This window comes from Odontesthes bonariensis, chromosome 14 (genome assembly GCF_027942865.1).
Source record: "Odontesthes bonariensis isolate fOdoBon6 chromosome 14, fOdoBon6.hap1, whole genome shotgun sequence".
Taxonomy (NCBI): Eukaryota; Metazoa; Chordata; class Actinopteri; order Atheriniformes; family Atherinopsidae; genus Odontesthes; species Odontesthes bonariensis.
Genome location: NC_134519.1, coordinates 753,794 through 768,148, shown reverse-complemented (window position 1 = coordinate 768,148; position 14,355 = coordinate 753,794). Strand labels below are relative to the sequence as shown.

Sequence of the window (14,355 nt, the reverse complement as noted above, 5' to 3'; positions counted from 1 at the left end):
ACAAAGTTCTGTTAACGTTCTGCAGGGTTCCCACGGGTCATGGAATTTCTGGAATATCATGGAATTTCATAAAAGTTTTTCCAGTCATGGAAAGTCATGGAATTTGACCATTTTGTATGCACAGTCATGGAATATCATGGAATTTTCTTAACAGTTGTGTAGAAGCAAAACTTGAGTGTATTTTGTTGCTTACTTTTTTGTTTGGTGTATAACATTGTTTCTTACTGGTTATAACTACAACGCGTCACCAGAGATGGTTTGGTTTCGCGCTGTAATGTGCAACATTCTAGAATGCAATATCTTCGAGCCCACTGAAGTCTGGCAGCGGTGGTTCGGCGTCAGTTGGCAAACATGCCTGGCAAATGCAGGTTCCAAGAAAGTTGGCTCGAAAATGACGATTTCAGAGGCTGGCTATTATGAATTGATGACCACAGAGCTAAAGGTAGCGTTTGTAAAACAGTCATATTTCTGTCAAATATGGGAGAACACGCGTTGCGGAGCCATGCGACTAGCAAAAAACATGCTTCACGGTTGCGGGCGGTGAGATCATCGACCTTGTCACAGCCAAATCTTTTGAACGTCATTTCTTTTTACGGAAGTGGTCCTGGAAATGTGTTTTTTTGGGTCTGGAAAGTCATGGAAAATCATGGAATTTTATATCTGACTTAGAGTGGGAACCCTGGTTCTGACAACGTTCCCACAAAGTTCTGTTAACGTTCTAACAATGTTCCCACAAAGTTCAGTTAACATTCTGACAATGTTCCCACAAAGTTCAGTTAACATTCTGACAATGTTCACACAAAGTTCTGTTAACGTTCTAACAACGTTCCCACAAAGTTCTGTTAACGTTCTGACAACGTTCCCACAAAGTTCTGTTAACGTTCTGACAACGTTCCCACAAAGTTCTGTTAACGTTCTGACAACGTTCCCACAAAGTTCTGTTAACGTTCTGACAACGTTCCCACAAAGTTCTGTTAACGTTCTGACAACGTTCCCACAAAGTTCTGTTAACGTTCTGACAACGTTCCCACAAAGTTCTGTTAACGTTCTGACAACGTTCCCACAAAGTTCAGTTAACATTCTGACAACGTTCCCACAAAGTTCAGTTAACATTCTAACAACGTTCCCACAAAGTTCTGTTAACATTCTAACAACGTTCCCACAAAGTTCTGTTAACATTCTAACAACGTTCCCACAAAGTTCAGTTAACGTTCTGACAACGTTCCCACAAAGTTCTGTTAACATTCTAACAACGTTCCCACAAAGTTCTGTTAACGTTCTGACAACGTTCCCACAAAGTTCTGTTAACGTTCTGACAACGTTCCCACAAAGTTCTGTTAACATTCTGACAACGTTCCCACAAAGTTCTGTTAACGTTCTGACTGATCTGACTGATCTCTGACTGAATGTTGTCAAACTGTTGGCAGGTGAAACAGCAGAAATAATTCCCACCTTTTGAAAACATTCCCGCCTCTGTAATCCCTTTTTGCTGTGCTCACCCTCTCCGTGCACGCCACGTTTAAACGCTCTGGGTGTGTGTGTGTGTGCAGAGCTGCAGCGCGGCGTTGATGGTGGTCCATCTGCGGCTGCAGGAAACAGGAAGTGCGTTTGTGCCGGCGGTGAACGGCGGCCTCGCAGACCTTCTGAAAACCATCATCAGTGAGGTGTATGCAGCAGCCGCTCTGCCACCCAGGGTATCTGTGAGTCGCCATGGCAACTACCAGGTGAGTGTGACCTCACTCAGACATCAGCTGTTGAAGCCACACCAGGCTGCACTCACCTCTGCCCCCACCTGTGCATCAGGCGTCCCTGCAGCTGAACCCGGAGCTCTGTGCGCTGGAACAGGAAGTGATGCGGGAAATGCAGCAGGTGCACGAGGAGGCGGAGCTCCTGAGAGCCGGGCTCGACAGGTACTCACACCTGTGGACGGGCGACAGGAGGGTGGCGTTTCAGGAGTTCCTTACCTACAGCAGACAGCTGGCACCTGAGGAGCTGGAGCCAACAGAGACTCCGCCCACCCTGAAGGACTTCCAGAGAGAGGTGACTCACCTGTCCTCACCTGTCCACACCTGTCCACACCTGTCCACACCACCTGTCCTAATCTGTCCACACCCCCTGTCCACACCTTTCCACACCAACTGTCCTCACCTGTCCACACCTGTCCACACCACCTGTCCTAATCTGTCCACACCCCCTGTCCACACCTGTCCACACCAACTGTCCTCACCTGTCCACACCTGTCCACACCACCTGTCCTCACCTGTCCACACCTGTCCACACCACCTGTCCTAATCTGTCCACACCCCCTGTCCACACCTGTCCACACCACCTGTCCTCACCTGTCCACACCTGTCCACACCACCTGTCCTAATCTGTCCACACCCCCTGTCCACACCTGTCCACACCCCCTGTCCACACCACCTGTCCTAATCTGTCCACACCTTTCCACACCACCTGTCCTCACCTGTCCACACCTGTCCTCACCTGTCCACACCACCTGTCCTAATCTGTCCACACCCCCTGTCCACACCTGTCCACACCAACTGTCCTCACCTGTCCACACCTGTCCACACCACCTGTCGTCACCTGTCCACACCTGTCCACACCTGTCCACACCACCTGTCCTAATCTGTCCACACCCCCTGTCCACACCTGTCCACACCACCTGTCCTCACCTGTCCACACCTGTCCACACCACCTGTCCTAATCTGTCCACACCCCCTGTCCACACCTGTCCACACCCCCTGTCCACACCTGTCCACACCACCTGTCCTCACCTGTCCACACCACCTGCCCTCACCTGTCCACACCTGTCCACACCACCTGTCCTAATCTGTCCACACCCCCTGTCCACACCACCTGTCCTCACCTGTCCACACCACCTGTCCTAATCTGTCCACACCCCCTGTCCACACCTGTCCACACCACCTGTCCTCACCTGTCCACACCACCTGTCCTAATCTGTCCACACCACCTGTCCACACCACCTGTCCTAATCTGTCCACACCCCCTGTCCACACCTGTCCACACCCCCTGTCCACACCTGTCCACACCCCCTGTCCACACCTGTCCACACCACCTGTCCTCACCTGTCCACACCACCTGTCCTAATCTGTCCACACCACCTGTCCACACCACCTGTCCTAATCTGTCCACACCATCTGTCCACACCACCTGTCCTAATCTGTCCACACCCCCTGTCCACACCTGTCCACACCACCTGTCCTCACCTGTCCACACCACCTGTCCTAATCTGTCCACACCACCTGTCCACACCACCTGTCCTAATCTGTCCACACCCCCTGTCCACACCTGTCCACACCACCTGTCCTCACCTGTCCACACCTGTCCACACCACCTGTCCTAATCTGTCCACGCCACCTGTCCTAATCTGTCCACACCGGTCCACACCACCTGTCCTCACCTGTTCTCATCTGTCCTCACCTGTTCTCACTTGTCCACACCACCTGTCCTCACCTGTCCTCACTTGTCCACACCACCTGTCCACACCTGTCCTCACCTGTCCACATCTGTCCTCACCTGTCCACACCACCTGTCCTCACCTGTCCTAATCTGTCCACACCGGTCCACACCACCTGTCCTAATCTGTCCACACCGGTCCACACCACCTGTCCTAATCTGTCCACACCCCCTGTCCACACCTGTCCTCACCTGTCCACACCACCTGTCCTCACCTGTCCTAATCTGTCCACACCACCTGTCCTAATCTGTCCACACCCCCTGTCCACACCTGTCCTCACCTGTCCACACCACCTGTCCTCATCTGTCCTCACCTGTCCACACCTGTCCTCACCTGTCCTCACCTGTCCACACCTGTCCACACCTGTCCACACCACCTGTCCACATCTGTCCTCACCTGTCCTCACCTGTCCACACCACCTGTCCTAATCTGTCCACACCGGTCCACACCACCTGTCCTCACCTGTCCTAATCTGTCCACACCGGTCCACACCACCTGTCCTAATCTGTCCACACCGGTCCACACCACCTGTCCTCAGCTGTCCACACCTGTCCACACCCCCTGTCCACACCTGTCCTCACCTGTCCACACCACCTGTCCTCATCTGTCCTCACCTGTCCACATCTGTCCTCACCTGTCCACACCTGTCCTCACCTGTCCACACCTGTCCTCACCTGTCCACACCACCTGTCCACATCTGTCCTCACCTGTCCTCACCTGTCCACACCACCTGTCCTAATCTGTCCACACCGGTCCACACCACCTGTCCTCACCTGTCCTAATCTGTCCACACCGGTCCACACCACCTGTCCTAATCTGTCCACACCGGTCCACACCACCTGTCCACACCTGTCCACACCACCTGTCCTAATCTGTCCACACCCCCTGTCCACACCTGTCCTCACCTGTCCACACCACCTGTCCTCATCTGTCCACACCTGTCCACACCTGTCCTCACCTGTTCTCATCTGTCCTCACCTGTCCACACCTGTCCACACCTGTCCACACCACCTGTCCACACCTGTTCTCACCTGTTCTCATCTGTCCTCACCTGTCCACACCTGTCCACACCACCTGTCCTAATCTGTCCACACCGGTCCACACCACCTGTCCTAATCTGTCCACACCGGTCCACACCACCTGTCCTCACCTGTCCACACCTGTCCACACCACCTGTCCTAATCTGTCCACACCCCCTGTCCACACCTGTCCACACCCCCTGTCCACACCTGTCCACACCACCTGTCCTCACCTGTCCACACCACCTGTCCTAATCTGTCCACACCACCTGTCCACACCACCTGTCCTAATCTGTCCACACCATCTGTCCACACCACCTGTCCTAATCTGTCCACACCCCCTGTCCACACCTGTCCACACCACCTGTCCTCACCTGTCCACACCACCTGTCCTAATCTGTCCACACCACCTGTCCACACCACCTGTCCTAATCTGTCCACACCCCCTGTCCACACCTGTCCACACCACCTGTCCTCACCTGTCCACACCTGTCCACACCACCTGTCCTAATCTGTCCACACCACCTGTCCACATCTGTCCTCACCTGTCCTCACCTGTCCACACCACCTGTCCTAATCTGTCCACACCGGTCCACACCACCTGTCCTCACCTGTCCTAATCTGTCCACACCGGTCCACACCACCTGTCCTAATCTGTCCACACCGGTCCACACCACCTGTCCTCACCTGTCCACACCTGTCCACACCCCCTGTCCACACCTGTCCTCACCTGTCCACACCACCTGTCCTCATCTGTCCTCACCTGTCCACATCTGTCCTCACCTGTCCACACCTGTCCTCACCTGTCCACACCACCTGTCCACATCTGTCCTCACCTGTCCTCACCTGTCCACACCACCTGTCCTAATCTGTCCACACCGGTCCACACCACCTGTCCTCACCTGTCCTAATCTGTCCACACCGGTCCACACCACCTGTCCTAATCTGTCCACACCGGTCCACACCACCTGTCCTCACCTGTCCACACCTGTCCACACCACCTGTCCTAATCTGTCCACACCCCCTGTCCACACCTGTCCTCACCTGTCCACACCACCTGTCCTCATCTGTCCTCACCTGTCCTCATCTGTCCTCACCTGTCCACACCTGTCCACACCTGTCCTCACCTGTTCTCATCTGTCCTCACCTGTCCACACCGGTCCACACCACCTGTCCTAATCTGTCCACACCGGTCCACACCACCTGTCCTCACCTGTCCACACCTGTCCACACCACCTGTCCTAATCTGTCCACACCCCCTGTCCACACCTGTCCTCACCTGTCCACACCACCTGTCCTCATCTGTCCTCACCTGTCCACACCTGTCCACACCTGTTCTCACCTGTTCTCATCTGTCCTCACCTGTCCACACCTGTCCACACCACCTGTCCTAATCTGTCCACACCGGTCCACACCACCTGTCCTAATCTGTCCACACCGGTCCACACCACCTGTCCTCACCTGTCCACACCTGTCCACACCACCTGTCCTAATCTGTCCACACCCCCTGTCCTCACCTGTCAACACTGGTCCACACCTGTCCTCACCCCCTGTCCACACCTGTCCTCACCTGTCCACACCACCTGTCCTCATCTGTCCTCACCTGTCCTCATCTGTCCTCACCTGTCCACACCTGTCCACACCTGTCCTCACCTGTTCTCATCTGTCCTCACCTGTCCACACCGGTCCACACCACCTGTCCTAATCTGTCCACACCGGTCCACACCACCTGTCCTCACCTGTCCACACCTGTCCACACCACCTGTCCTAATCTGTCCACACCCCCTGTCCACACCTGTCCTCACCTGTCCACACCACCTGTCCTCATCTGTCCTCACCTGTCCACACCTGTCCACACCTGTTCTCACCTGTTCTCATCTGTCCTCACCTGTCCACACCTGTCCACACCACCTGTCCTAATCTGTCCACACCGGTCCACACCACCTGTCCTAATCTGTCCACACCTGTCTACACCACCTGTCCTCACCTGTCCACACCACCTGTCTACACCACCTGTCCTAATCTGTCCACACCGGTCCACACCACCTGTCCTCACCTGTCCACACCTGTCCACACCACCTGTCCTAATCTGTCCACACCCCCTGTCCTCACCTGTCAACACTGGTCCACACCTGTCCTCACCTGTCTACACCACCTGTCCTAATCTGTCCACACCGGTCCACACCACCTGTCCTCACCTGTTCTCATCTGTCCACAGCTGTCCTCACCTGTCTACACCACCTGTCCTAATCTGTCCACACCGGTCCACACCACCTGTCCTCACCTGTTCTCATCTGTCCTCACCTGTCACACCTGTCCTCACCTGTCTACACCACCTGTCCTAATCTGTCCACACCGGTCCACACCACCTGTCCTCACCTGTCCACACCTGTCCACACCACCTGTCCTAATCTGTCCACACCCCCTGTCCACACCACCTGTCCTCACCTGTCCACACCACCTGTCCTCACCTGTCCACACCACCTGTCCTCACCTGTCCACACCACCAGTGCCGTAACCAGCATTGAGGACACACAGGTCATGACCTCGGTATTTTCCCCGGTGTCTTTTTTTTATTCAGAGAAATGTCAAATTAATATAAGATGAAAATCGTTCTGACTTTGATTGGTGGAAAGATCAGCATGCATTCTCATTTGTTTTTCTGAAAATAAAGTCCACATAATCCCTTTATTATCACGTTATATTTTAAAACTGAGCGGAGATACGCCACCCGACATTGGAAACATGTTTATCATATTAGGCAGCTTCGATGTGAAAGTCAGCTAGGAAATGGAAGCAAGATGAAGAAATCTACTAAACAAACTAAACTCAGCTTTGGAAAGCCAACTGGCCAGGGGAAAAGAAAGAGAGAAGGAGGGGAGTTCATTTCGCCAATCGCCAGTGAGAATGAGTGACAGTTCATAATGTTCATATGCGTTCAAAGCGCGGCTAGGAATAGGAGGATCATTGTCCTCAGCATTTCAAGCAACAGTCACAAAGCCCCTTGGTTAGGATTTCGTTTTCCAGTCGGCACAAACACACGGCACACAAATCTCTCTCTCAGTTCGATTTTCCAAAAAGAAAAGTAGCGACCTGTAATGGAATTATTGGTCATTCAGCCTCACTAGCTACAGTTTTGTGCAGTGCTATATGGCTTCCTACATGTAAATAAAGCCGACTAATAGAAACTGGGTCAGAAACTTATATTTTTCATTTACTTAAAACAGTTGATCATGCACACGGGGCAAAATAACAGAAGGAAATACCCCGTGTACTCTCTCATATGACACAATCTTGAGGTTAGTTGTGCTGCTCATGGTGCATTATGAAGCCAAGTTTTACCAGCATTTAGCTAGTTGTCAGGCCCAGCATGATACCTCTGTCTTCTCTGTGTTGAGTGAATGGATTGAATTGAGACTATTCATCTAAAATACAGCCAACATCTTGTGGTCTGTTTGGCACATTCTACGATGTTAATTTAGTGGGTGGATTCAACCAGTTACTAAGGTAAAATGATTGCATTTTTCCTAATGAACCATTTGGATTTTATTGCAAATGGTTGCACATCGGTTAGACCAATAACCCAACTCATTCATTTGACCTTTTAGTGGGTCATGCACATGCATGGTGATGATGGTGACAATAGTAATAATAATAATAATGTAATATTAATAATAACAATAATATTAATGCTGATGATGATATTTAAAACAGATGACACAGGAGAGGATGAGAATCAGGGAGTTGAAGAGAGAGAGTCAGTAGAGGAAGAAAGGGGAAGAACTGAGTCTCACTCACTCACTCAAATACTTTTGTGATCACATTGTTATAATAAACTTGTTCACCTACATATTCACCTCCTTGTTGGGCTTGTGATTTACCTGTTTATTCACGTTTCCAAACTGTATTTAAAAAGTCAACATATTAGGATGTTTTTTTTTGTCAAATAAGATTTATCGCAATATTTGACCTCGGTATTTGAAAAATCCTGGTTACGGCCCTGCACACCACATGTCCTCACCTGTCCACACTGGTCCACACCTGTCCTAGCCTGTCCACACTGGTCCACACCTGTCCTCACCTGTCCACACTGGTCCACACCTGTCCTAGCCTGTCCACACTGGTCCACACCTGTCCTCACCTGTCCACACTGGTCCACACCTGTCCTCACCTGTCTACACCACCTGTCCTAATCTGTCCACACCGGTCCACACCACCTGTCCTCACCTGTCCACACTGGTCCACACCTGTCCTCACCTGTCTACACCACCTGTCCTAATCTGTCCACACCGGTCCACACCACCTGTCCTCACCTGTCCACACCACCTGTCCTCACCTGTCCACACCCCCTGTCCACACCACCTGTCCTCACCTGTCCACACCACCTGTCCTAATCTGTCCACACCCCCTGTCCACACCACCTGTCCTCACCTGTCCACACTGGTCCACAGCTGTCCTCACCTGTCTACACCACCTGTCCTAATCTGTCCACACCGGTCCACACCACCTGTCCTCACCTGTTCTCATCTGTCCACAGCTGTCCTCACCTGTCCTCACCTGTCTACACCACCTGTCCTAATCTGTCCACACCGGTCCACACCACCTGTCCTCACCTGTTCTCATCTGTCCTCACCTGTCCACACCTGTCCTCACCTGTCTACACCACCTGTCCTCACCACCTGTCCACACCACCTGTCCACACCTGTCCTCACCTGTCCACACCACCTGTCCTCACCTGTCTACACCACCTGTCCTAATCTGTCCACACCGGTCCACACCACCTGTCCTCACCTGTTCTCATCTGTCCACACCTGTCCTCACCTGTCCACACCACCTGTCCTCATCTGTCCACACCTGTCCTCACCTGTCCACACCACCTGTCCTCACCTGTCCACACCGGTCCACACCACCTGTCCTCACCTGTTCTCATCTGTCCTCACCTGTCCACACCTGTCCTCACCTGTCCACACCTGTCCTCACCTGTCCACACCACCTGTCCACACCACCTGTCCACACCACCTGTCCTCACCTGTCCACACCACCTGTCCTCACCTGTCCTCACCTGTCCACACCGGTTCACACCTGTCCACACCCGTCCTCACCTGTCCACACCTGTCCACACCTGTCCACACCTGTTCACACCTGTCCACACCCGTCCACACCTGTCCACACCTGTCCACACCTGTCCACACCACCTGTCCTCACCTGTCCTCACCTGTCCACACCTGTTCACACCTGTCCACACCTGTCCACACCTGTCCACACCACCTGTCCTCACCTGTCCTCACCCGTCCTCACCTGTCCACACCTGTTCTCCTGCTGTGTGCAGATGAGGCAGTAAACAGTGTGGTCCTATTTCAGATCCAGACACTCCGCACACTGAACTCAGAAGTAACCCACCTGGATGATGTCATCAACCTGCGCGGTTGGCTGCACGTCGACCAGCGACCTTTCAGGACCTCCCTGCTGTCACTCATCCACGACTGGAAGCACATGTACACAGACTACCTGCTGGAGTCAGTCAACGCCAGGTAAGGGCACCTGTCCTCACACCTGCCCCCACACCTGCCCCCACACCTGCCCCCACATCTGTCCTCACACCTGCCCCCACACCTGTCCTCACACCTGTCCCTTGGTGTGTTCAGCCTGCAGCAAATGACTAAGCGTGGCGCTGATGAGTCCCCGTCTTCCTCCACCTTCCCGGTGACAGAGACCATCCTGCTGCTGAAAGCTGCTGCAGTGGAGCTACCTGAACACCTGGCTGCACAGCTGCAGGTACATTGCATCACATGGGATGACATAACATGACATGGGAAGACATGACATGACATGGGAAGACATGACATAACATAACATGACATGACATGGGATGACATGACATGGGAAGACATGACATGACATGACATGGGAAGACATGACATGACATGACATGGGAAGACATGACATGACCTGACATGGGAAGACATGACATGGGATGACAAGGCATGACATGACATGACATGGGAAGACATGACATGGGATGACAAGGCATGACATGACATGACATGGGAAGACATGACATGACATGACATGGGAAGACATGACATGAGAAGACATGACATGACATGGGAAGACATGACATGACATGACATGGGAAGACATGACATGAGAAGACATGACATGACATGGGAAGACATGACATGACATGACATGGGAAGACATGACATGAGAAGACATGACATAACATAACATGACATGACATGGGATGACATGACATGGGAAGACATGACATGACATGACATGGGAAGACATGACATGACATGACATGGGAAGACATGACATGACCTGACATGGGAAGACATGACATGGGATGACAAGGCATGACATGACATGACATGGGAAGACATGACATGACATGACATGGGAAGACATGACATGAGAAGACATGACATGACATGGGAAGACATGACATGACATGACATGGGAAGACATGACATGAGAAGACATGACATGACATGACATGGGAAGACAAGGCATGACATGACATGACATGGGAAGACATGACATGGGAAGACATGACATGAGAAGACATGACATGACATGAGAAGACATGACATGACATGGGATGACATGACATGACATAACATGACATGGGAAGACATGACATGAAATGACATGGGAAGACATGACATGACATGACATGGGATGACATGACATGACATGGGAAGACATGACATAACATGACATGGGAAGACATGACATGACATGGGAAGACATGACATAACATAACATGACATGACATGGGATGACATGACATGGGAAGACATGACATGACATGGGAACACATGACATGACATGACATGGGAAGACATGACATGAAATGACATGGGAAGACATGACATGACATGACATAACCTGACATGGGAAGACATGACATGGGATGACATGACATAACATGACATGAGAAGACATGACATGACATGACATGGGAAGACAAGGCATGACATGACATGACATGGGAAGACATGACATGACATGGGAAGACATGACATGACATGACATGGGAAGACATAAAATGACATGGGAAGACATGACATGACATGACATGGGATGACATGACATGAGATGACATGACATGGGATGACATGACATGACATAACATGACATGGGATGACATGACATGGGAAGACATGACATGACATGACATGACATGGGATGACATGAGAAGACATGACATGACATGGGAAGACATGACATGGGATGACATGACATGGGAAGACAAGGGATGACATGACATGACATGGGATGACATGAGAAGACATGACATGACATGGGATGACATGACATGGGAAGACATGACATGACATGAAATGACATGGGAAGACAAGGGATGACATGACATGACATGGGAAGACATGACATGACATGGGATGACATGACATGGGAAGACATGACATGACATGACATGATATGAGAAGACATGACATGACATGGGATGACATGACATGGGAAGACATGACATGACATGACATAACATGACATGACATAACATGACATGGGAAGACATGACATGGGAAGACATGACATAACATGACATGGGATGACATGACATGACATGGGATGACATGACATGACGTGGGATGACATGACATGACGTGGGATGACATGACGTGGGATGACATGACATGACGTGGGAAGACATGACATGACGTGGGAAGACATGACATGACGTGGGAAGACATGACATGACATGGGAAGACATGACATGACGTGGGAAGACATGACATGACGTGGGAAGACATGACATGACGTGGGAAGACATGACATGACGTGGGAAGACATGACATGACATGGGAAGACATGACATGACATGACGTGGGAAGACATGACATGACATGGGAAGACATGACATGACATGGGAAGACATGACATGACATGGGAAGACATGACATGACATAACATGACATGACATGACATAACATAACATGGGATGACATGACATGACATAACATAACATGGGATGACATGACATAACATAACATGACATGACATGACATAACATAACATGGGAACACATGACATGACATGACATGACATAACATGGGATGACATGACATGACATGGGATGACATGACATGACATGGGATGACATGACATGACGTGGGAAGACATGACATGACGTGGGATGACATGACATGACGTGGGAAGACATGACATGACATGGGAAGACATGACATGACATGGGAAGACATGACATGACATGGGAAGACATGACATGACATGGGAAGACATGACATGACATAACATGACATGGGAAGACATGACATGACATGGGATGACATGACATAACATGACATGAGAAGACATGACATGACATAACATGACATGGGAAGACATGACATGACATGGGATGACATGACATGACATGACATGGGAAGACATGACATGACATAACATGACATGGGATGACATGACATGGGAAGACATGACATGACATGGGAAGACATGACATGACATGACATGGGAAGACATGACATGACATAACATAACATGGGATGACATGACATAACATAACATGACATGACATGACATAACATAACATGGGAACACATGACATGACATGACATGACATAACATGGGATGACATGACATGACATGGGATGACATGACATGACGTGGGAAGACATGACATGACGTGGGATGACATGACATGACGTGGGAAGACATGACATGACATGGGAAGACATGACATGACATGGGAAGACATGACATGACATGGGAAGACATGACATGACATGGGAAGACATGACATGACATAACATGACATGGGAAGACATGACATGACATGGGATGACATGACATAACATGACATGAGAAGACATGACATGACATAACATGACATGGGAAGACATGACATGACATGGGAAGACATGACATGACATGACATGGGATGACATGACATGACATGACATGGGAAGACATGACATGACATGACATGGGAAGACATGACATGACATGGGAAGACATGACATGAAATGACATGGGATGACATGACATGACATGACATGACATGGGAAGACATGACATGACATGGGAAGACATGACATGAAATGACATGGGAAGACATGACATGACATGACATGGGAAGACATGACATGACATGGGATGACATGACATGACATGACATGACATGGGAAGACATGACATGACATGACATGGGAAGACATGACATGACATGGGAAGACATGACATGACATGACATGGGAAGACATGACATGACATGAAATGACATGGGAAGACAAGGGATGACATGACATGACATGGGAAGACATGACATGACATGGGAAGACATGACATGACATGGGATGACATGACATGGGAAGACATGACATGACATGACATGATATGAGAAGACATGACATGACATGGGATGACATGGGAAGACAAGGGATGACATGACATGACATGGGAAGACATGACATGACATGGGAAGACATGACATGACATGAAATGACATGGGAAGACAAGGGATGACATGACATGACATGGGAAGACATGACATGACATGGGAAGACATGACATGACATGGGATGACATGACATGGGAAGACATGACATGACATGACATGACATAACATGACATGACATAACATGACATGGGAAGACATGACATGGGAAGACATGACATAACATGACATGGGAACACATGACATGACATGACATGACATAACATGACATGGGATGACATGACATGACATGGGATGACATGACGTGGGATGACATGACATGACGTGGGAAGACATGACATGACGTGGGAAGACATGACATGACGTGGGAAGACATGACATGACGTGGGATGACATGACATGACGTGGGA

General features: G+C 50.3%; 1 protein-coding gene across 1 annotated transcript in view; it reads left to right on the top strand.

The window, feature by feature from the left end:
* LOC142398665 (dynein axonemal heavy chain 17-like) overlaps positions 1-14,355 on the top strand; it is a 64,670-nt gene that overhangs the window by 47,064 nt on the left and 3,251 nt on the right. Inside the window, exons 18-21 of the mRNA XM_075482756.1 lie at positions 1,551-1,724; positions 1,804-2,040; positions 9,862-10,031; positions 10,146-10,275. Of these exons, the coding sequence (XP_075338871.1) occupies positions 1,551-1,724; positions 1,804-2,040; positions 9,862-10,031; positions 10,146-10,275 (711 nt within the window). The remainder of the gene's footprint in view (positions 1-1,550; positions 1,725-1,803; positions 2,041-9,861; positions 10,032-10,145; positions 10,276-14,355) is intronic.